The 24,470-nt window shown below is 38.6% G+C and overlaps 3 protein-coding genes across 3 annotated transcripts in view; 1 reads left to right on the top strand and 2 right to left on the bottom strand.

Moving 5' to 3' along the window:
* Window positions 1-4,035, top strand: part of LOC128599983 (E3 ubiquitin-protein ligase TRIM39-like) — a 5,952-nt gene extending 1,917 nt beyond the window's left edge. The window contains exons 3-6 of the mRNA XM_053612067.1: window positions 1-80; window positions 176-201; window positions 324-460; window positions 898-4,035. The exon at window positions 1-80 is cut by the window's left edge and continues 160 nt beyond it. Of these exons, the coding sequence (XP_053468042.1) occupies window positions 1-80; window positions 176-201; window positions 324-460; window positions 898-1,514 (860 nt within the window). The 3' untranslated portion in view covers window positions 1,515-4,035. The remainder of the gene's footprint in view (window positions 81-175; window positions 202-323; window positions 461-897) is intronic.
* A 1,217-nt stretch (window positions 4,036-5,252) lies between these two features.
* si:ch73-173p19.2 (V-type proton ATPase 116 kDa subunit a 1) lies at window positions 5,253-16,631 on the bottom strand. The gene is made up of 16 exons (XM_053610930.1): window positions 16,275-16,631; window positions 16,100-16,197; window positions 15,157-15,271; window positions 14,810-14,892; window positions 14,477-14,570; window positions 14,019-14,231; window positions 13,745-13,895; window positions 11,856-11,995; window positions 10,425-10,585; window positions 10,061-10,154; window positions 9,360-9,478; window positions 9,047-9,248; window positions 8,852-8,959; window positions 6,083-6,200; window positions 5,834-5,996; window positions 5,253-5,340 (listed from the first exon to the last, which is right to left on the bottom strand). Exons 1-16 carry the CDS (start codon window positions 16,416-16,418, stop codon window positions 5,253-5,255), a joined length of 2,091 nt encoding a protein of 696 aa, XP_053466905.1. The 5' UTR covers window positions 16,419-16,631.
* A 1,525-nt stretch (window positions 16,632-18,156) lies between these two features.
* si:ch211-171b20.3 (uncharacterized) lies at window positions 18,157-24,292 on the bottom strand. The gene is made up of 6 exons (XM_053612068.1): window positions 23,877-24,292; window positions 22,583-22,711; window positions 22,293-22,404; window positions 20,907-20,978; window positions 20,745-20,797; window positions 18,157-18,653 (listed from the first exon to the last, which is right to left on the bottom strand). The coding sequence occupies exons 1-6, from the start codon at window positions 24,136-24,138 to the stop codon at window positions 18,514-18,516; spliced, it is 768 nt and encodes a 255-aa protein (XP_053468043.1). The 5' UTR covers window positions 24,139-24,292; the 3' UTR covers window positions 18,157-18,513.
* Window positions 24,293-24,470: the final 178 nt, after the last annotated feature.

The raw sequence follows: 24,470 nt of genomic DNA, 5'->3' as shown, positions 1-24,470 counted from the left end.
AGAGCAAGTCCGCAGCCATGATCGAGTACGTGAAACAGCTCGGCAGCAAACAGGAGAGCGAGAAACCAGCCAGCCTGCTGGTAAACAATCAATTTGCTCAATCAGTTTCAATCTACTGTACGAGCAACACTTCAGGACAACACTAATCTAATCACTGATCTTTCTTTCCGCACAGGGGGAGATCAGCGCACTTGAGACCAGGTAAATCACACACACTCTCACCTGCGTCCTTTTAATTCCTTGAGCAGATGTTTAGCTCATAAAACTCAGCGAGCCCAGACCCTTGGAGTCTGAGATTGAAAGAAATTGTGGTTCTCTTGCAGCCTGCACACAATGAACGGGTTTTACTCCTCTTTGGACAAGAAGTTGAAAGTCGACAACACAAGACTGAAAGCTCTGGAAAACTCCATTAAGAAAATCGTCGAAAAAAACAAAGAGCTTCTGCCACGGCCATGGGAATGTAAGTAGCTTTGGATATATATATTTTTTAATCGTAATTGAGATCATAAAAAAGATGATCATAAAATGTGGTTAAGCAAGTACATGAGAAATGCCTGTGGTATGATAATAACACAAGGGTGTAGGGATTTAATTAGGGCACTTATGAGGGAGTGGGGATCAGTGTGTAACAAGGGGTAGAAGAAGAGTACATTATAGTACAGTGAATTTTTTTTTTTTTTTTGTCACATATCCCAGCTTGTTAGGAAGTTAGGGTCAGAGCACAGGGTAGCCATGATACGGTGCCTTGGAGCAGATAGGGTTAACGGCCTTACTCAAGGGCCTAACAGTGGTCCTTTAACCACTTGGCCATTTGTTCATATGGGTTAAAATTGACAATTGAGGTCTAATAAAGTTTTAAAAAAAAAATATATATATATATATATATTTCTGATACAGTTTCAGAGACAATCACTTTGGATGAGAGTAAAAATCAAGGGAATGTCCAGATCTCAGAGGACAAGACAGAAATGTACGTGAGCCCTTCAAGTGGTTTGATCCAGACTGCTCGCTGGAACAATACACAGGCCTCTCAGAGCTTCAGTAAAGGCCAGCATTACTGGGAGGTGGCAGTAGGAGGCTGTGAGAGCTGGGCGGTGGGAGTAGTGGAAAACATCCAGGTTAAAGCCATCCAAACTCTGGTTCCTGGCCATCAAAAGAATTCATGGATTCTGGAGTGCGATGGTGGCGATCTCTCAGCGATACACAACAGCGACTTCAGCAGGGTCAAGGGGAGCGATATTGAAACCCTCGGCATCTTCCTGGATTGCGATAAAGGCCGACTGAAGTTCTACAACGTCAATACAGGCTGCATTGTGCATTCATTTATTGCCAAGTTCAAGCACTCCGTATGTCCCTTGTTCTGCATCCGTGGACAGAAAGACAGTATGGCACGCCTCAACATCTGCAACCTGATAAACAAAGTTGATGCACAATTGGACAGTGCCAGTACCTCCATGACCTCAGAGACACCGATTGAGGAGGATATGGAGTTGTCTTCTGAGAGCTCAAATTAGGACATGATTTTAAAAATGTGTTAAAGTATATTTATTATTTATGTCAAGTACTATTATTGATATGAAGTCGTATATTTATTATTGATATTAAGTATATTAAGTACTTAATATTAATTGATATTAAGTATGAAGATGTGGACATACACACAGCCGAGATGTAACCGTGCAATAAATAAATGAAATTTATCTGTAAATCCTGTTTATTTGTATAGACCACTGTGAAAATGTCGATGTTTTCTTGTTTTGTCGGTGTTTAAAGCCTTTTTTTCATCTCCGCACGCCTATATACAGTGGATTCAGAAAGTATTCAGACCTCTTTACTTGTTGCACACTTTATTGATTTTGAATGGATATTAATTGCCATTTTTACCCATCAATCCACACTTAATCGTCCACAGGGATGAAGCGAAAACTTGTTTTTAGAGATTTTCAAAAATGAAGTAACAATCAGTCTTCCCAGGAGTGGGTGTCCCAGCAAAGTCAGTCCAAGGTCAGACTGTTTAATGCTCAGAGATATACTTCACTGCAAGTTGAATCATATTTAATTACTTGTTTACCACTATACTTTTCACCTGGCTGCCACCGCAATAACTGCTATGTGCCCTCCGCTAATATTGGCACCCTTGGTAGTTTTTTGGCAATAAACACCAGAGGTGGTTTTGGCGCACACAGAGAGGTAGCCATATGGAAAAGTGCCCACGTTTAAATATGGTGGTGGCTCTTTAATGTTTTGGGGCTGTTTTTCTGCCAGAGGACCTGGACATTTTGTTAGGATACCAAATATCAACAGATATTAAATGAAAACCTGACTGCCTCTGCCAGAAATCTTAAAATAGGCCATGGTCGGATCTTCCAGCAGGACAAGGATTTAAAACATCAAGGTCAACATCAAATCAAGGTCCGGCCATGGCCATCCCAGTCCCCTGACTTGAAATCCATAGAAAACCTGTGGGGTGAACTGAAGAAGAGAGTCCACCAGTGTGGACCTGGAAATTTGAAGGATCTGGCGAGATTCTGTAAGAAGGAATGGTCTCAGATCCCTCGCCATGTATTCTCCAACCTCATCAGGAATTATAGCAGAAGACTCAGAGCTGTTAGGTGGTAGGGAGGTAGCGCAAAGTATTGACTAAAAGGGTACCAAAAATTGTCGCACACCTATATTTAACAAAGATTTTTTTTTATATATAAACCTGTGTTTTTTGCACCGGTTTGATATCCATGAGAGCAGGGTATTTTTTGTGAATTTTTTAACAAAAGATCAAAAGGGTAAAGAGTAAAGACAATTTTTCACACCCTTCTTTGCTCACATTTACCAAGGGTACCAATATTAGTGAAGGGCATTGTATGTTATACGCTTATCTGCTGAATACTATGTCATAGTATGTTATGTTTACATTCACATTAGTTTTTATTATATTGTTAGATAATATAATATTGCACCATATTTTGCACTACCTGTTGTATCGGACACACTAGAACTGTGTACAGGTCGGCGCTACACTGTCACTTACTGTGCCTGTTTTCCTGTTTTAATAGTTACTGTCCTGTCTTTAGTCGTTTGCAGACGTTTGCACATGCACTTTATGTATAAATGTGTAGATCTTATTTAGTTCTGTGTGGTCTCATGTGGTTATTGTGTGTTATGGACTACCACAGTCCTGGAGGAACATTGTTTCATTTCACTGCGTACTGAACCAGCTGTATGTGGTTGAAATGACAAAAAAGCCACTTAACTTGACTTAACTTGCGTTATATACTGTATATAATAGTGTATGTGGCCATTAAAAATCTTGAATCTTGAATCATGTGATCTACAGGCCTCTGTAAGCACATGTTTAGCAAATGTTTATGTTCACGACAGCACAATCAGAAAATGACTGAACAAGTACGGTTTTCATGGAAGGGTGGCTAGAAAAAAGCCTCTACTCTAAAAAGAATACGGCAGCATGACTAAGGTTTGCAAAATTGCATCTGAACAAACCACAAAAGTTCTGGAACAATATCCTTTGGACTGATGAGAGAAGGTGTTTGGTCCTCATGCCCAGTGCTATGTTTGGCAGAACCAAAGACAGCTCATCACCACAAACATCTCCTATCAAATTGTTGGAGGATTGGTGATGATTTGGGCTTGTTTTGCAGCCTCAGGTCCTGAGAAACCTGAGTTTGGTACTTTTAATTTTTACTTTTAATGAATCACATGAAAATGAATCACATGTAAATGAATCACATGAATATGAATAACATGAAAAGGAATCGCATGTCAATGAATCACACGTAAATGAATCATATGTAATGATTATGAAATGATTATCTTATATGAATATGAGATATTGTGATATCTACAAAATCTCAGAAATGTGTATATAGAATTAAATAGTATTGAAGGTCTATTTTCTTTTTCCCATGATTTTACAGGTGCACATATGAATAAGGTATTGCCATTCATCATTGACTCATAACTTGAACTACAACACGAACACACAGGTGTGAAGTTTAATTACCATTATACATACACATGTAGCTCTTCCATAAACAAATGTGATTGTGAAACACAACACAACAATGGCACAACCCCAACAACAGTAAATATTTACATCCACTAATGAAGTAGAATGCATTCATGAAGACTTAGTCATCCGAAACACGAGTGTGTGGGCATCTGTACATGTGGAACACGGTGCAGAAATGTGTTAACGAGGGAACAGGGTGTAGAGGATTGTATTAAAGGCAGTAGTAAGATTGTCCTGTCATGACCCCAAACAAAGCATACCAAATTGTGTAGTCAATGAGATCAATTGTGCACGCAATAATGGATGTGTTGTGGGAGGGTGACAAATAATAACTGCGTGGAATTCACCACGTATGCAAACGATATGCACACGTGGTTTTTACGTCCTGATGGTAGCCATATATATTTTTTTATGTGAAAAATACTAAATAAAATTGCATTTTTTAAAAATTATATAATTATGCATCAAAAATAAAAGGAGAAAAAAATAGTTAAATAATAATAATAATAATAATAATAATAATAGGTTACAAATACAAGCTTTAACATCAAATGAGCTGCTTCCTGTCTGAAATTATTTGAAAAATGTTCCATTTAATGAATAAGATATTGTGATATCTACAAAATCACAATCTCATATCATATAATATCATATCTTTTCATATCACTCCATAATATCACATCTCCCAGCTTTTACACCTGAACTGATAGTTATATAACTCAAAGTCGACTTGCATTTGGACTACAACACTCTTGTTCACTGTACACATAGTTTAAAAAAAAAAAAAAAAACAGAAGAGTGTACAGAAACATTTTATTGAACTAATAAGCCGTGTACATGCAGCTGACATTCATTTAAATTTCACTGTTTAACCTTTACTGTTTAACATTTGTACTTTTTATTATAAGTAACAGAGAAATACTATTTACTGTTCTCTACAATCCACAGGAAATCAGAACTAAGCTTCTAGCTTTGCAACTATCTGCATAAACCCAGCCATCAAGGTTACTACAGATACTTGTTAGAGTAAATAGTTATACATATGTTGCTATACCCAGTCTCTTTATGTAATGTATCATATATATATATATATATATATATATATATATATATATATATATATATATATATATATATATATATAAATGTAACACATTACTGTAATGTATTACATGTGTTAAATATGTGTACACTGGCAACTTCACTGTAATCAATACAATTTAATACCTCACCATTGCTGTATTTCTTTAGTCTTGAAGGACAACGGTGTAAATTTCAATCCGGTTCCTTTATAAAACTTGTTCTGAAATTCTACCCTGTAATAAGTACACAAAACAAATGGCACAGTTACAACACATACACGCAGATACATATGTGTTTGCTCAACTACCTGAAGGCAACCCTTAAGGCCTCAGATTTTTATGCGCAGACGGCATCTGTGAGGGTTACGCAAAGATGAACCCAACTTATGCGCTTATATCTTGGAATGAATCGGCTTAGTACCGGCTGTATGTCTCAAGTAAATCTAGAGAATTTGTGAGAACTAAAAATCTCATTAAGACACATCTGTCTGTTAAAGGCTGATTGATTAAATCTTTACCGGATGGAACCATTTTCTGAGGGGAAAAAACATCAGTCTAGGCTTACGCATGGCTGAGATTCTTCGCTGGCCATGAGCATGACCTCTCCATTAACTGACTGTGAGTTAACGTCTATTAAGATAGAATTATTACGCCGTTATAACACACTAAATAATGTATAATAATACATAATCATAGGGTTATTGAATTCTGAAACATGGACACTCACCAGTGCAGTCGTAACGCGTGCAAGAATGCAGACAATCCCTCCATAAGTATTAGGACTGACACACTTAACAACACAAAGCAGCAGAAGACCAGCGTGAGCATCAGCGACGAACCCGAGCGCAGAGCGACGCGCATCAGCATCCGCCATAACACCTCAGATAGCTCTACACACATATACAGAAAATGAATGCTCTTTAGGTCTTATAAATCTGATTTCGTCTGAAGTGTGTATGTGTGAGTGAGTGTGTACCTGAGTGGGCGAGGCTGAGAGCCCAGAGCCGCAGATAAGACGCGGTATTGGAGACGCAACCGAGGCAGTGTTCTATGGTGTGGATCGCATCGCACACAAACGCATCGCTCAGACTGACCTACAAAAAATGTGCACAGCTTTAGCGAAAGATCATAACTTATCGTTTGTGTGGTGTCATTTGAGTGGGAACATAGGAAATGTATAAAAATGTACAGTATAGCATATTCGAATAGATTTGTTTTTTCCAACAAGCCATGCCACTTCTCCGTGCGTCGCTCATTACGGATCTAAATCCGCATCTGCGTTTCATGTATAGCTGCTTTGCAACGATGCCTACTCTTAACTACGCTATATGCTGATAGCATTTCATGTACACTGTGGAAGAATATGTTAAATCCTTTTCGTGTCCACGTTGAGTCGTTCTGATTGAGTCACGTGTCATGTTCGGCTCACCGACCACAAACTAGCACTATAGCAAACACGCTGTAGTTTAAAGCTTAAAGGCAGCTGCTTAATTTATTCACAGTGAAATAAGTTGCTATCATTAGCTCAGTGTAGTAACCTATCACCATCTGAATCACTTTTAACAAACATTCTGTCTTTAAACTTCAAAATAGCACATTAAATCCCTACTTCCTACCCGAGTCTGATTCTGAATGGAGTGATACTGAACTATAAAAATGTTTAGGATTTTTGACCGTCTGCGACTTCATTTTGTCCATTGTATACATAACAGGTTGCCAAAACAACAAAACAGTTTAAGTTCAAGTCAGTTTAAGATGACGAACTGATTCGATATGAGTGTGTGATTATATACGTATGTAGTTTAGCTAACAAGTAGCACTGGTGCAAAAGTAAAAAAAAAATAAATAAAACACTAATAATAATTTTTAAAAATAATACTAATGACTTTCAGACACCACACTGTAAAAAAAAGAAAAGTTGACTTAACTTAAAATTAATTGACCTAAAAGTCAACTTTTTTTTCTTTTTTTTTTTTCTACAGTACAAACATGTGTCAAGCATATTTGGGAAAAAATCTACACATTTCATTCTTGCCTGAACTATTCCACAGGTTCTGAAGAACTGCATTTTAGTGTGTATCAGGCCATCTCAGTGTAAAGTTTATGGAGAGTAAACGCTCCCATGACAGGGAGTAATTATGATAATGATGATAATGTGACAGCCGACAAAGCAAGAACGCTGTACAAAGGGCAGGGCGTGATCTTAGGAGCCGCAATGTATTGTATTACACAGCTATGAAACCAGAATGGAAAATGTTTTACGCCAAGATATTGCGGTTAACAAAACGGGAAACGAAATCCGATGAAGCACTGCGTAAACACACAGTACACGTGTGCACACCCAATTAAACGTGAAATTGAGTGTATAGTGATGCTTGAACGTTTGTGAGTTAGAAAGTTTGAAAGTCGGAATTTTCTATATTTCTGCATAAATATGACCTAAAACTTCATTCGGAAGTCTTAAGAGTAGATAAAGAGGACCGAATGAAACAAATGAGACAAAAATATTATACGTGGTCATTTATTTATTGAGGGAAATGATCCAAAATGATCTGTGAGAGGCAAAAGTATGTGAATCTCTAGGATTAGCAGTTAATTTGAAGTGAAATTAGTGTCAGGTGTTTTCAATCAATGGGATGATGATCAGGTGGGAGTGGGCGCCATGTCTTCAAATTAACCGCTAATCCTGGAGGTTCACATAATTTTGCCTCTCACAGATATGTAATATTGGATCATTTTCCTCAATAAATAAAGGGCCAAGTATCATATTTTGTCTCGTTTGTTTAATTGGGTTCTCTTTGTCTACTTTTTCAAGCAGCACTGTACATGTACTCTTACATGTCTTTCACCACATCTTGACTCCACCCAGAAACACCTTACTGAAAAATTCTGATGAAAACTGATAGTCCCCCTTTTCTCTTAAGTGAACTTTTCTTGCTTTGATGTGGTTTGAGTTCTGGCTTGAGCAGTAAACCCTATTTAGTGGCGCAGTTGCAGAGTGGAGCAGGGAAGAAGAAATTCAGGTTCATATCATTTGAAATATTCATGCAGATATTTTGTCATACATTACTGTGCAAAAATTTTCTGTAAAGCAAAGTTCTTTCAAAATAATCAAAGGAAATATTTGCAAAATTAACATTTTATTGTTTGCTTTTAAATACTGCATCAAATCCTTCTGGTAGGCTGATGCGTCGTTTTATCAGGAACTCTTCAGAACTTCAGAACCACTTTGCTTACAACATGGCCTTTGACTTACACATCCTTTTTCTCCGCAAGCTTTGACCGTGCTTGCTTATTTCTACATTCACACAGGCAGTATATAGTACTGCATACAGTTTATAGTACAGTTTTCATGAAAGACTCTGCAAGCATAATTTGCCAGTTAATGCCTGCTTTATTTAATTTTCTTTGCGACTGAACAATCTTGCTATTTTCGTGGTGGCTAATTAAATTTAATTAAAATCAACCCGTTGTACTGGGTTTGTTCGCACTTTACGTCAAACCTCTCCAACATAAATACGCAATGAAACCCATCTTTCAGGTCTTTAACGAAGTGTTGCTTTATGCGAATTATTATAGTCATGTCATGTGATCATATTTACATAATTACATCTAAGTATGTGCAGTGACTCATGAACATGAAATGCCTGCTGGGTTATATCTGTACTCTCTTTGGCTTGTCATCATAACTTGTTTCATGAAAATATTCAAATGTTTTCCATTAGCTATCAATTTTTTCTCTTACCTGGTCTGTGATCTTCTCTTGCCTTCTGTAAGTGAGCAGTGGTTTTATTAGCAGCATTATAGGGACCATGAGCAGAGCCTGGACCACCAGGAATATCTGGACAGCTTTCTAGGGAAAGATAAAGCACATATATATATATATATATATATATATATATATATATATATATATATAATGAACAACATGAATTCAAACCTGTCCATTGTAGATGAATTTCTCGTCGGCCTGATAGTTGAAAAAAATCATGTTGATGAAGATGAGGAGGATGCTGCTGTCACACTGTACGCCCATGCACCACTTGAACAGTATGAGGAAGACGAGATAACCGAACAGAGACAGCAAGAAGATGAGCTCCGGCACGAAGCGCAGCAACACGTTGCGGACATTTCTGAAATATCTGCATAATAGACAAAAATATCTGTGTTATAGGACTACAGCAGCGCTCATAAAGCCTTTACTTATTTACTAATCAACAGAACTAGTCCAATTTAATTACATGAATACACACATGTAATTGACTGCACTGAGGGTCAGACCAAAGGTCATGTGACAAACTCCAATTATGACCGCCATCTTCATCTTATAGGAGTTTAGGAAGAAGAGTTTATTCGATGCAATATTCCACACCTATAAGTAAAAATGCAAGATGTAAAAATTTTTTTTTAAAAAAGAATAAAAATACAGTGAGAGTAAGAGCTACACACATCTGCTGCTTGAATAACTGAGCTGTTACACTGTGTCAATTGAAATACCATGTTCAATTTGATTCAACATAAATAGCAATATAAATACATTATATGAACACAGAACACTGAACAACAATGGTGGGCATGGCAGGGGAAAGTCATTACTCTCCAAGAAGAACATTGCTACAACTCACAGATATAAAATATTGGATCATCTTCCTCAATAACCAATGACCAATGACCAAGTATAATATTTTTTTTTCATTTGTCTAATTGGGTTCTCGTTGTCTACTTTTAGGGCTTGTGTGAAAAATCGCATGATTTTTAGTCCATCTAGTGGACTAAATCAGGTACTACACATAAACTTCAATCATAAAAAATAGAATATAAAGCCATCAAAAATGGATTTAGAAAACTGAGCCAGACAATGATTCCACATTAGATAACCAGAATGACACATTATAGGGGTTTGATGATATATCAAGATGGCATGACGTCCTGTTTGACTGTTTTATGCACTGACTGGGTCGATGCCAAGCACATATGGGGTTCCAGAGTAAACTCCTGGCACGGCAGGGTCCAACTGGAGATGATCAGAACTGTGCAGGGTTTGATTACTGAAGAACAGAAAAGTAAAATACAAAATAGACCGTGAGCAGGACGATATGTATCAGTGATGTGGCTTTGTGTAATTCACAAAGAGTTGTTTCTGCTATTTGAAACATAAACATTAATTATTTAATGCTCAGATAAATATATATGGATATACATTTTTATTTTGTTTACTTAATATATATATAAAACTAGTTAGTTTGTTAGTGTGTGTGTGTGTGTGGGGGGGGGGGGGGTGGAGAATGACCAACTCTTTCAGCCTCTCAGTGTCTCACCTCCAGGGTCCACTGGGCCAGAACATGGCTTTGACGCTCCATGACGAGCCAAGGAGGTTGAAGGATTTGGAGAAGCAGTCATTATAAATGAGACCAGTGTAGATGGAGAAAAGGCCCATCAGCAGGATGATGTAGCGCCCGCCCACCAGCATGGACACGATCTGGAGGGAAACAATTACTAAAACTTTGGAAAGAGAAGATGAGGAGAAAAAAAATGCCACCCCCCAAAAACTGTATGCAGTATCAGGTCATTGTTAGTGATGTTAAATAGCATCACATAATAACCTGCTCTTCACAGATCACAAATTTGCAACGTTAACTGCATTGTAAGCTGCACATGCTTTAACTAAGATACAAATCGTTTCCTGTCGAATGAACGAGGACCGTTTTGTCCTTCGAGGGCTGTACAGCTCAGCAGCTGAGTATATTTCTAGTCTGGAAAAAATGTAAACAGAATCCAAGAACAGAAAAAAACTAGCGAGAAGCATTACCTTTTATTTCAGGGCAATATTGCAAATCACAGTCTTCTATAGAATTATTATAAAAAATTATATGACTATTACAGACCTAGAACACTTTTTATAATTTATACACTGCACCTGTCTCATCTCTGGTTTATGTTGGTAAGAGCAGGGCCGTAGCTAGGGAGCTCTGCGCCCCATGAAAAAATATTAATGTGGGCCCCACAGCCCTCCATCCATATCATATATCTTATAAAATATAGGCATGGAGGGCTAATTCTACATCTGTCCATCCGTCCATTTTCTGTACCGTTAATTCTTACTGGGTCGCGGGGAACCTGGAGACTATCCCAGGGGGCATGGGGCACAAGGTGAGGGACACCCTGGACAGGGTGCCAATCTATCGCAGTCAATCTGGTATCCAGATTTATGTTTTTTCAATCTCTCAGTGTCCTGTTCTTCCACTGTAACTTCACTTCTAACCTCAACTGTTCTCAGAACAGCTTCAACTCTGACCGGCGATGTTCACTTGCTGGGGTGGGACTTACAGTTTCATTGAGTTCCTCTGCTGGTTGTCACTGACTGAGCTGAAATAATTAATAACCGTCGGACTAAACCATTTTTAGGGAGGGGAGAGGAGATATATGGAAAACTTCTTTCACAAAATTGCATGAATTGTTTTTTGTGGTTTTCATTAAACTCTCAGGCATACACGCTGAAGCTGTACCATATATACTATAATTCTTTGTAGAGTAGTACTCTATTTAGTGGGCCCCCTGAGCAGTGGGGGCCCCTATAATCGTCAACACTTTTCACCCCACCTTTCACGGCCCTGTGTATGAGCCACGATCTCACTATTGAGACTCGTGGAGTTCATGGTGTCTACTAGTGCCACAAAGTGGACATGACCTCTATGGGCTACTTTTACGATGGTTTGTACGGTCATTTTCCACACATTTCACATGACCACTCGTACCTCGTTCTTCTGCTGGTTTAATTTCTGCTCGTTCATGATGATCCAGGCAGCGATCAACGTCATGACGAGTCCGTGACCACAGTCACCGAACATCACAGCGAACAGGAATGGGAACGTTACTATGGTATATGGAGCTAAGACAGAATGAAGAAAAAAGAAAGCAAGTGTTTGACTTAACAGCATTTCATTGCTCCGACCGGCTCTTTAGATTTCACAGCAATACCACTGTTAAAACCTTGAGACAATCCTAAATCTATCTTCAATCTGTGTAAGCATAACGGCTGATTTGGTTAGCAAGAGATACGAATCTTCGATCTAAGCCGGACCAGAACCCTAGTGCCCTGAGTTGGTCATGCAGGACCGTTCCTGTCATGCCATTCCCGTCTCCCGTCATCTAATACACAGCAAACTATACGCCTAATACGGACTCCAGATGCTTACACAACAATTTAACACACATGTAAATGAATAAAACATTGGCATTACATAATCTAGTCACTAATTCATGTTACAAAAGCTTTCAGCAAAGACTGGGGTCCTGTCTGTCTTTTTGTCAGCATTCTTCTGTCTACTATAACAAGCACTTTTCCAGGTTTCTTCTTCTTCTTCTTCTTCTTCTTCCAAAGCCACCTCAGATATATTTAGTACTGACTCTGGAGGCATTTGAGTACAGTGCTGTGAAAAAAAGTATTTCTCCTGTTTTTGTGTGCATCTCATACTAAATTGTTTCAGAAATGAAAACAATATCTAAGATGATACAAAGGCAACCTGAGTAAACACAGAATACCGTTTTTTTTTTAACGATAATGTTATTTATTGAAGCAAAAAAAGTTATCCAATACCAACTGGGCCTGTGTGAAAATTTGCCCACGTAGTTACTAATTCCCCAAATCGATCAAACTGCAATCTAAAAACTATACTGCGTGTTTACTCGGGTTGCGTTTGTTTTGTGTTGTGCATCGGAATTAAGATCTAAAACTATTTAGTATGACATATACACAAAACCAGAAGAAGTACATTTCACAGCACTGTACCTACCATTTCATCTCACACACATCCCCACATCAGAGTGTGGGGTGCTCGCTGGCTCAATCACCATCTCAGGTATTCCTTGTGTTCCTTTATAACCTACACCACCGGTCAAAAGTTTAGACACTCATTCTTTATTTATTTTCTTTCTCCACATTTGAGAAGAATAATCAAGTCATCAAAACTCTGCAGTAACACAAATGGATCTATGGGAATTATGCTGTGATAAAAAAAATCCAAAATAAATCCAAAATAATTTAATATTCGAGCATCTTCAAAATGTATTCTTGGAATTTTCTCAACCGATTTCTTGAGGAATTTCCCTGAGATGCCTTTTAAACAATATTAAAGGAGTTCCCACCGACGCCGGACTCTTATTGGCTGCTTTTCGGAATATTTCGCTCCGAGTCGTCCGTTAAAAAAAATATTTTTGTAAACAAAATGTTAGTTTTCTAATGAAAGAAATGAATATGTTGGCACGATTATATTTTTCTCTACAACACCGATTTCAAACATTTAATCGCACACCTTCAGATATAAAGGTTTTTAACATCATGAGAAACAATTCAATCGAGTGTCCACAAACTTTTGACCGGTTAGTGTACATACTTGCTGTTTTGACAGCCCAGAAAACCTGTGCTCAGGGACAAGCACTTCAGGTATCTGCAATCATGGTAAGAAAACATGCATGTGCTTTGGCATATAGAGATGAAGTGACCTTCATGAAGTAGAACTGATGAACCTTTGAAGCATTGCGTTGGAAAAAGAATGAATTAGTTTTAGTTTGAGTAAATATTACAAGATGGATCTGTGTGCTTGATCAATTAACTGTAACTGAAAACAACTGGTATCACCTGGATTCATCTCCTGATAACTGTTCACACCGTACGTATCGACGATATGCTGAAAGCCTGCGGTGAAGCGGTTCGTCCTGTTGAACGTAGGCGGGGTTTCAGGGCTCGGGATGCGATTTAAGACGGGACTGACACTGGAACCGGCATGCTCCTGCGTGCGCACATAAACATACACGTGATGAGACATTGAACAGTTTTGTGTTGATGTGCATGAAGTGACTATAATCACATAATCGTGACTGCAATCATGTATGTGGCGATGATCTTTGCTCACAGCGGCTTTAGCGAGCGCACTCCGGACGTGACCGAGATCTGACACCGGACACCATATCTCTGCAATGGTGAGTCTGCGTGTGATATCGATGTTGCACATGTTGAGTGTGTGGTAGATGGACTTCATCTTGTGCACTTGGATGGACCAGTCTGTAACTCTGTTTGCTGCTTTATTCAAAACGGCAGCGCAGAATTCTTCACACTGGCGTAAGATCTATAGACGGGTGACGTGGGACAGCATTGGAGGTTGATCTAACGGCATTACTATTTTACAGAGTAGAATAAACATTCTCTACTTGAATTACTGTAAACAGTCTGTTGGACGTTGTGAACAACGAATGAAATCATAATCACATGAGCATACGATGGAGATGTGGCATACACACCCACACACACACACACACACACACACACACAAAAAAAATCATTGCATTGCTAAAGTATTATGAAATGTTTTACCATTTGCAGTTCCTCGATGCGTGTCCGTATGTTCCGCTTCATCTCGTGCTGGGCGTGTAAAGTGTTCAGGCAAGGGTACAAACTGACTCTAAACCTTCAACACAAATGTTATACATATAAGAAAACTCCGTCCTTCTAGATCTGAACCAGGTGTGCAGTAAGAGTCGGTAAACAGCAGCCCACACGCCAAACCCGAACAAAGTTATTTGCCTTTTCTTTTCATCACGTGACATTACAAATATTTCAGAACAACCATCATATAATATTAGGCATGTTGAACTTCACTTTTAAGTTCTTTCTCCTTCAGAAAGTCCATAATGCAATTTCTCTCACCCTTCGCATATTTTTCTGATTTTTCCCTGCACCTGCTCGCCCTGCACACAGATGATGAAGGCGGCTTTCTTCACCATGCCATCCTGTAGAAGGCGAAAATACCGTAACCATAGATAATACAGTTGATGCACGATCAGGTAACAGTAATAGACAGGAGCTGCAAGGATTATGAAGCGTAGCCTGAGGTGACAGTGAGGTCGGAAGTACACTACTGAAAAACGAAAGCAAGCAGACACTTGACACGCTAAACATGTCTCAGGTGATTGACTATAAAACATCAGAGAAGACGCACAGGAAGGGAACCAGTTCGGGTATAACACGGTTGTAAATCTGCTTTCATTTCTGACCTCTGGGTGCTGTTGAATCTCTGCATGGCGCAGCAGGAAATTCTCGTGAAAAAGACGCCACAGGACTTTCTCAAACGCGGGAAACCGATCGTGTTTAATCACACCGGCAACGAACCTGAAACGGATTCAGATCAAATACAAAAACGGAGAAGAGAAAAAGCAAAAAAAAAACACTGAGGATTTGGCGTTTAGAATAGAGCAGCTTTTTTTGTAATATGAAGAAGAAAAATAAAAAAAAGCCTGGGTTTCGATAAGGAAAATCTGTAGAGGACACAGTACCGAGGAGATCATTGTTAAGGAGATAAGAATGGGTACTACCATTAATAGAGTTCAAGTTATGTCTCAATACCTTATTATTAAAGGCTGGTAAGAAGGTATTAGTAATATTCAAGGTAACAACATGATCACATCAAATAGTTTAAACTTCTGGACCCCTAAAATAGTAAATGGAGTCTTTCACAACTTCCAAATAGCAAAATCCAATTGTATGAAATGAAAGGAATGTATATCAGATCAATGTCATAATGATTAATAACGAATTGTTAGTTATTATTCACTTAGGATTAGGTTATAATTAGGGTTTTGTAACGTCATACAGGTACCTGCATACAAATTTCGCTGTAGTTAATGAATACTATGCTTTAAGATGAATAAGCCTATAATAATAAGCCTATAATAAGCCTATAACAAGCTGCTAAGTAATCATTTTAAGTGCTTTTGTATCTATTCCAGCCCATTCTCATAGACAAAATGTTCGTGTGCAGTTTAGACATTAATATTGAGAACAGGGTTTTAAATAACAGAGTAAATGTTGGATAAAACAACTTAGTATTGGAGTGAGGCTCTTTCATTGAAAATAACACAAGCTTTCATTTTAGCTGATTCTGAACAGTTCAGTCTGAATGTGTGTGTGTGTGTGTGTGTGTGTGTGTGTGTGTGTTACCCCAGTTTGGCAGCTGTGATAGTGCTAATGCTGTTTCGGCGGTGAGCGCCGTGCAGTCCGTCAGACTGAAGCTCAGTACAGGACAGCTGCGTCTCAGCCTGAGGGTTTAATCACAGAAATGAAATGTAAAATGATTGATGGTGTGACAATTCATTTAGTCATTTTAACTTTTTACCTCCTGCAAGAAGTCCTGGATGATGCCGAGTAGTGCGCTGATCTCTAGCAGCTCTGTCAGGTTCCTCTTCAGTGTTGCATGATTGCAGTTGATCTCCTTCAGCTCCTGTTCCAGCACTTTCACCTCACACTGTACACACAACATGACAAAACACACAGTCAGTAAACACGACAAGATGGTGATTCCTTACAAACATTGAGATTTCCGGTGCAACTAAAATAAAACAAATGATTTAGTACTGTGATTATTTCATATGAATCACTGGATAATAATAATAATTGATACCCTTGAGTTAAGCAGCATTTGATTTATTTATTTATTTTTGTAACTGTGATCTCACCTCAAACGCCAATGTGTCTCTGCTACACTGAGTTTCCTCACTGTGTGACCCAGTAGCGATAGGAATATTACATCGCAATATTTCACCCTCCAGATACTCTGGAAATTTTGAAATAGAACAATATTAGAGAAATAACTCATTTAAATATCTGGCATAAATTATTCCTAACTTGTCCAAAAATGAATGACTTACTGATGGTTCTCTCAATTTCCTCACACTTCTTCACCTCGTTTACAAATCTCCTCTGAGACAAACTCACCTCTGGGTTTAGCTGGAATAATAATAATAATAATAATAATAATAATAATAATAATAATAATGTCTGCACAACCAAAAACAACAGTAACCTTGACGAAAAGGATACATCCAGGCCAAAGAGGATACACACACACACACACACACACACAGAGTTTTACTCACATCTCTGAACTCGGCAAGTCCCAGAAGGCCAAGCTCATTAACGCAGCTGAGTGCTGATTCGGTTTGAAAGAAGAGCTGAAGTAAACACATCTCCTCACTGCGGAATAGCAAACTCATACTGCTGCTGCTTTTAATTTCAACTTTATAAACATTTGCGATAAAATTGCACCATCTGCCTTCAGAAGCTCAGTTCCTACTCACTTCTCCCAGTCTGTGTTTTAATTATGTGTGTGATGAGACATTGCCGAGTCCTGTGTGTTTCAATCAATACAGGCATGAATCAATTAGAACCCTGATCGATACAAACCCTGCTCAATACAGACACTCATTAATAGTGACACAACCATTGTTGAGGTTCTTTATCTAAGACACCACGAGAACAATGCGATCAAATCTATTCTCGAATCATTTATTACATGATTCAGTTAAAGGTAAAGGTAATGATTCAGTATTCGATGCATCTAAATGATTCGGTTGTGTGTGAGTCGAATGATTCACTTGTTCTGTTTATAATTTAAAAGGTGATGAGCTTTGCTAGTACGCGTATCCATCTCTTTGCACTGAACATTTCAGCTGTTGGTGAATCAAATGATTCAGTTTCCAGTGAAACAAATCTAATTTTGATCATACTTAGATCATGCTAAAATGATTTGGAACATATAATAAATAATCGTGTAATATGTTTATATAAAAATCGTTTTTATATCAACAAAGAGTAATTAGGCACATGCTCTTCTAACCACATGACACATGACCACCCGAACACACACACACTCACATTCCCATGTGATTCTGATACAATGACATCTCCACCCTGTGGGTGAAACTAATTATGAGTCGATCGATACTGTTCTGCCAAAAGATACACACGCACACGCACACGCACGCGCACACACACACACACACACACACACACACACTGGTTCATTTGAGAAAGGTATATACTGTTCTAGTAAACTTTCAACACTAGTTACGAGGAAGAAAACAAATGATAACTTTCTGGGCTTGGGCATTGGCATTTTGTCAGGTACACATACTATTTAGCTAGTTACAAGTTTCTCCTTGTTTAACCTTCATTGTTCAAACTTCAAATCAACACACTTGCCTTGAAAGTTGGAACTAACCATACAATTCTACATTAAAGAAAATAATTCAAGCTTCAAGATATCTACTACTGATTTATTTATTGTTTTATTATTGTCAGAAGTCACAGTTTCCAAAGCACCTTGAAAAGGTCAAGATACTGAACGACTAGAAAAAAAATCATCCTGAAATGAGTGTGTGATGTTCCATTTCCCTGACGCCTTCATGGGGCTCTAAGCTTCCCTCACTAGATTTGTAGCTACAGTGCTAAACTCAAAACGTAAACTCCAGACACACATGATAAACATGTCTTGGCTGACTGACGACATTCAGAACTCTGCGTATGTTTCGTTTCTGGCCGAGAATTGCTTTTATTTTAACCAGCAGACTGTACGATTAGGGTTCGTGCCTCCCGTTCTTCTTGAGTTGAATGATCTTTTCTTGGCGAACGGTTTTCTCCTGCAGGGTGGACATTTCCAGAAGTCTCCTGATGAACGAGGCTGAAGCTCCCAACACCGGATCTGCGTACGACTGACCTAAACACAACGTAGCATACACCTGGTCAAACAACGAAGCGCTGTATTCGACTCCAAATGTCTGAGTGCGCAACAGAGCAAGTATTACTCAGAATCTATTATTTGGACACGCAATCCCTAGACCAGAGGTTCTCAACCTTTTGTAACTAAAGCCCCCCCAAGCCTCCACTATCATGTGGCACATCCAATACTGGAGGAGACCCGGTATAATGATTATCTATTCTATATAAAATCTATCTACAAATAACATTATCTATAATCTGTTTTTGATAGATAGATAGATAGATAGACAGATAGATTTTTTTCATTTTTATACATTTTAAAATGACTTTTCATAACTTTTATGATTTTTTTAAATACATTTTATGACTATAACTACTTTGGACAAGAGAATTAGGTTGTAATAACATACACTACTTTACATGTAAAACATGTTGCATTACATTCGTCTTGCGTTGTAAAAACATTCGCATACAAATTATGTAAATTGGGACGAAGGGCGCGTCTCGTTATCCGTGACATTGTTAAATCTCCGGCTCTCAACCGCTCACTGAACAGAGCAGATGCAGAGAGAGGTGAGAGTGCAGCGGGAAAGAAAGACCTCGCACTTGCAGGACAGTACTGGCCACGTTTGGAAAGTTGCTAAGGTTTGTCCAAAATGCTGCCAGATTTGTCGCTAGGTGCTTTTTTTTTTTTTTTTTTGCAAAAAAAAGTCACTAAAGGGGTCTGAAATGTGGCTAAGTTGGCAACACTGGTCTGCACTGACAGCTAGATAAAAGCCAGGCTAAGCTCCACCTCTCCCCAGCAAAAAGAAAATACAGAGGTAGAAGGAATGCGGGGTTTTTCATCTATGCACATTCTATCTGAAAAGCAATAAAATACACCTAGTACCAAATTGATGCCCTGTCTGTGTTTTTTTCATGAAAACAATTTGCACCCCCCGCGACCCTGAAAAGGAGTAAGCGGTAGAAGATGGGTGGATGGATGGATGGATGGAACAATTTGCACCCCTTTTCCGATCTCTCCACGGTGTGCCCCCCTGGTTGCGAACCAAATGCCCTAGACCATCATCAAACAAACAAACAAAAAACACTATAAACAAGGAAACAAGGTAAATACGGACCTGTAAAACAGGCACACTTAAAACTAAGGAAGTACATAGGGTTACTGAAATCCAAACTAGAAATGAGGGACTGAGAAAACTAGCCATAAACTAGGGAGCTTGGAAAATAGGGAAGAAGGAAATTAAGGAGCATCTCTAAATTAGAAACAGTAAAATAATAATAATAATAATAATAATAATAATAAAATGAAGAAGGAAATGAGAGCTGTAAATTAGAGAGAATGGAAACTGAGGAAAAGCTGCAGACTAAAAACATTGGGGGAAAAAACAACAAAGGGAATGATGAATCTACGGACTAGTAAACTACTCTGGAAAAAAGTAGAATATATGACGGACGGATTTAAGAGAACGTATAATGTATAGTTTACATAACACACAAAAAAATGAGGTTTCTCATCTAAACGTGATTTCATATAAACGAGGTTCTAATTACTAATTTGAAGTATGTAGGATGACTGTGATGAATTCACGTTGTATTAATTACGTTATAAAATCTCCTGAAGATGCTGGTGCTGACGGGAAGAAATAAATATACTATTAAATTAACCGGGTTGTGTCATGTGCGGCGCAATAGCAAAGTGGTAATGTCTCTGGCTCACAATGCCAGTGACCTGGGTTCTATCGGGAGAGCCGTTGAAAAGAGCAGGGCTTGATTTTTATTCAGGAAAACACATGATCAAATCATCTTGGAAGTACAAAAACAAACTGTATTAATATAACTCAATTCATTTCCATGGAGCTGGTGTACATGTATGAATTAAACACATTCAGTGAGCAGAGTGTGAACATAGTATATAATGTCCGTGGGAAATTAGGGAACACCCGTAACTACTGAAAACCTGTTGTGATAAAAAAAAAAAAAAAAAACTTTTATATTGTGATATGAAAAAGAAATTCCGGAACATGTCTGGCATCATTTCAGTTTCAAATAGTTTTGAAATTAACACTGTGAAACATGATGTACTTACCTCTGGTGGTTAATTTGAGAGTGGAGAGATGACACATTCTGCTCTTCATCCTCCTGCACACACACACACACACACACACACACACACACACACACACACACACCAAACCAGTTATCTAAGGTGTTTGATAATACAAAACTGTTTTTGATGTGTGTTACTCACCTGTTTTTGGAGATGCTGCGTGCTGGTGCTGGAACTGACGATACAGCATTAAGTCTGCATCTGTCTTCTGAGCTGAGATCAAAACACAGAGAGTTAACAGGACCCAATCGTGCTCGTACAGAATGCTCCGATCCCAACATCCGATACGAAGTGATATTATATGACTTAAACCTAGTGTACGCTGATGTACGACTGACCAGACGACACAAAATGACAGCGATCTGGATGTATTTCACGGTTAATGGCGAATGCGAAGCAGCTCTGTGGAGGAACTACAGCATTTTCGTACAATACAAGTATTCCTGAATTGATCTGAGTGTGCAGTGAGTGGTTTTTAAAAATGAGTGCAAGGTGCTAAGAATTTCACACACACAACTGTATTTGTGAGCCTGCACCAGTGAAACGAGCACGCAGAGAAACTGTCGCACGTGAGAGTATAAATAAACATTGACTGATTGATTGATACTCAGGCGCTTCCTTTCTCCTAGATCACCAGGGTCTACACGCGAGTCAGTGTGGACTCGCGCTCAATTTTAAAGTTCACACTTGCCGATGCTGCTCTGCGCACTCCAGTCGGCTGCCTTTGCGCTCTCTATTAAAAAAGTATCCCAAAAGTGAATAAAAAAGAAGAAGAAGGAAACAGCAAAAGATAAAGCACTTAGTAACAAAGGCAGTGTCTAGGTACTCGCATGAGAAACCTGAGGAGTCGGAAATGAACAAAGAAAAGGGGGGGGGGGGGGGATGTAAATAGTCTAGCACAGTGGTTCTCAAACTGGGGGTAGCCCCCTGGGGGGCCACCAGATGTTGCCGAGGGGGTCGCATAGAAATTCTAGAACATTATTATTTTACCTGTATGTCGGGATTGTCAACCTTTGATCTATGATGTACATAAAAAAATGAAAAATATTCATAAATTAAATAAATTTTACATGCACACTGAGACACACACCAAACCGAGACATCAGTTAATATACTAGTGTACTGTTAGCCACAGGCTGATAAAACCTAAGACTATTTCAAATAAGTTTTAGATAGAGGACGTAGTCTCATAGCAGAGAAAGTTAATACAGAAGAGTCTACCGTGAAAAAAAACTCTAAATCAGGCTACAAAGGGATGCACCCTACACAAGGGGGGGTCACGCTGAAAAAGTTTAAGAACCACCAGTGTAGCAAATCAGGGGCAGGTGAAAACAAAAACAAAGGAAAAAGGAAAACACAAAGGCTCCATCTAGTGAATAAAATGTTCCACGATGCCCTTGAGTCATTAATGCTGAGTAGGTTATCAGTATTGATGAGTAACAACAAAAAATACTTGTACTTGTGCGCAGTCTAAAAAATTATATAGATGCCATTTGCCATAATTGTGAAAATTATTATAATACTCACACTAAAGTACAGGACTTTGAAGCTGTGAAATGCGATTCCTTCGTGTTTATACTGCATGCTGGATTGGGAACTGGAGGTAAAAGAGTTGTGCGTTTGAAGAACAGATCTTCATCTGTTTGAGGAGATAATCAGGTCATAACAGGCCATAATCCATTACAATTACTCCCATCACAATAGATATCTAAGTAATCAATCAACCTATCTATCCATCCATCCATCCATCTACAGGCATGTGACAAATTAAAGGAAAAACTGACCCTGGGTGTGTGCAGATGAAGAAATAAACACACCTTTTGAATGCTGATGAGTGTTGGAGTAAATCCCATTTTCCCATCTTGGATCAAACCGAAAATGTCGCCCAAAACCATCACCCTGAGCGTTTCCTGAGCTCAAACTTAGCCTGGGTGCATGGGTGTCTCCTGAGAAATAAGAATATACACAAGTAATAACCTCCCTAAACTACTTTAACATCCCTATTTGAAGCAGAAACTCAGAAACAGAGTGGTGTCATGCTGAAGTGCTGGACTGATTCAAGATATGCCAGTATACTTGACTAGCTTCTTGATCAGCCTGAGAGAGACATAATGGCATTGAACAGACCTCAAGTTGGTAAAACAGTCCTCTGAAAGGTTCCTGTCACATAAACGCTGACGCGCACTAGTTATAACCTCTCTGAAATGAAAAGACCGGGGTGCTTGTTTTTCTTCTTCTCTATGGTTTTAAAAAGAAACAGTGTGCAGTAAGATGCACAGCCAAATGCATTGACCAGAGCAAGACACACCCCCAGGGGCGGGACAAATATGCTCAAGAGACTATTGGACAAACACAGCACTAGTACACGATGAGTCATAACTAAAATACTTCTCATTTTCACCAAACTGCCAAACTATAAAATAATTTTCAGTGGGTCATAACAGTAAAAGCGTGCTCTACTAAGCACTGAAAACGCTTTACCATGAAGGGGTTGAATAAACATTTTGAACCTGGAGAAATCGTTATAAGTTGCATTTTCAGTTGAATTTGGGGGGAACCACTTGAAGCATTCGCTGTGTTGAACTATTTCAATTGCAGTTGTTTGATTTGTTCGTTGCAAACAGCTGAAAGTCTGTACATTTTGACAATAAACCTGATTTGCAATGGGGGTTGAATCATTTTGATCGCTACTCTAGGTGCCCATTTCACTAAAGGTACAGGTTCAGAAAGCAGTGAAAGACCTATTTTGATTTCCAGAGCACTTTAGGCTCTTCCTGAAGTATTTCATCTCTAAAACCTGTGCTGAATGATGCAGTAAAAGATCCCGATTAGTAAATTAATGAATGTGTGTGAGAGGTCTGCTTTCCTCATACGTGTCTATAATGAAAACCAGACTAATTTAACCAAGGTTCAGAATGAAGGTGAGTTGAAATATCCATGTCTATTGTCGCTGAAGTATTTTAGTCTGATAAGTGTAGGTTTAATGTAAATGTTATGTAAATAAAAGTCTCGTAATAACGCTGTAATAAACTTAAGGTTGCATCAGGAGTAGCGTTAGCATTAGCATGTCCAAGCCTGCAGCTCTCTCTCCCTCCTCCTAACTGTACTCACTTCTGAGGCTGTTCGGCTGCTGTTTTTTCGACGATATAACATTAACTCTGACTCCTTCAGCCGTGTCCACGACGGGTAATAATCTAAAACAAGAACGTTTGCTGTTTGTAATGTTTTCCCGAAGGTATTGAACGCCGTTTGGGTTTTTATTGCAGTCCCGCTCGGGCATATATGACACTGTACTGACCGCTTCTCTCAGTTTAGGAGAAAAAAATGGTGGCATTTCAGTCACTGATATTTTCTTAACCTGATATTTTGACATTTAAACATCTCAATTTGTATTCCCAATCGTTTTTTTTTGTCATTAATTTGACCATTATTGAACTTAATAGTATCTTTACATAAATTATCCTCACGGGAACGGGCTTTCTGTCCCCTCATTTTGAGTATACGCTATTATTATAGTTACCGCATCCCATAATAAGTAGGCTACGCGTTACTATGATACCAGAGCCCGCAAATTCTTCCCCTGAGTACGCATGCGTAGTTTTGCTGGAGCAACGTATTAGTGAAAGAAAGAAAGAAAGAAAGAACGAAACGTGTCTATACAGTATAGCAATTCTTTACATATAAAGAATTGTATGCATACAGATT

Source organism: Ictalurus furcatus, chromosome 23 (genome assembly GCF_023375685.1).
Source record: "Ictalurus furcatus strain D&B chromosome 23, Billie_1.0, whole genome shotgun sequence".
NCBI lineage: Eukaryota > Metazoa > Chordata > Actinopteri > Siluriformes > Ictaluridae > Ictalurus > Ictalurus furcatus.
This window is presented reverse-complemented; position numbering and strand designations above follow the sequence as displayed.

Bases quoted from the DNA above. Each gene is read 5' to 3' on its own strand.
- si:ch73-173p19.2 (XM_053610930.1), bottom strand. From the start codon at position 16,418: ATGTTGTGTGTACAGTGTGAGGTGAAAGTGCTGGAACAGGAGCTGAAG. The intron at 16,198-16,274 runs GTAAAAAGTTAA...TTAAACCCTCAG, and splicing joins TCCAGGACTTCTTGCAGGAG to GCTGAGACGCAGCTGTCCTG. The intron at 5,997-6,082 runs GTACACACTCAC...ATATGTGTGTAG, and splicing joins TCTCAGCCTCGCCCACTCAG to AGCTATCTGAGGTGTTATGG.
- si:ch211-171b20.3 (XM_053612068.1), bottom strand. From the start codon at position 24,138: ATGTCAAAATATCAGGTTAAGAAAATATCAGTGACTGAAATGCCACCA. The intron at 22,712-23,876 runs GTGAGTACAGTT...CTTATTTCTCAG, and splicing joins GCAGCCGAACAGCCTCAGAA to GAGACACCCATGCACCCAGG. The intron at 20,979-22,292 runs GTGAGTATTATA...TTTTGATCTCAG, and splicing joins TCAAAGTCCTGTACTTTAGT to CTCAGAAGACAGATGCAGAC.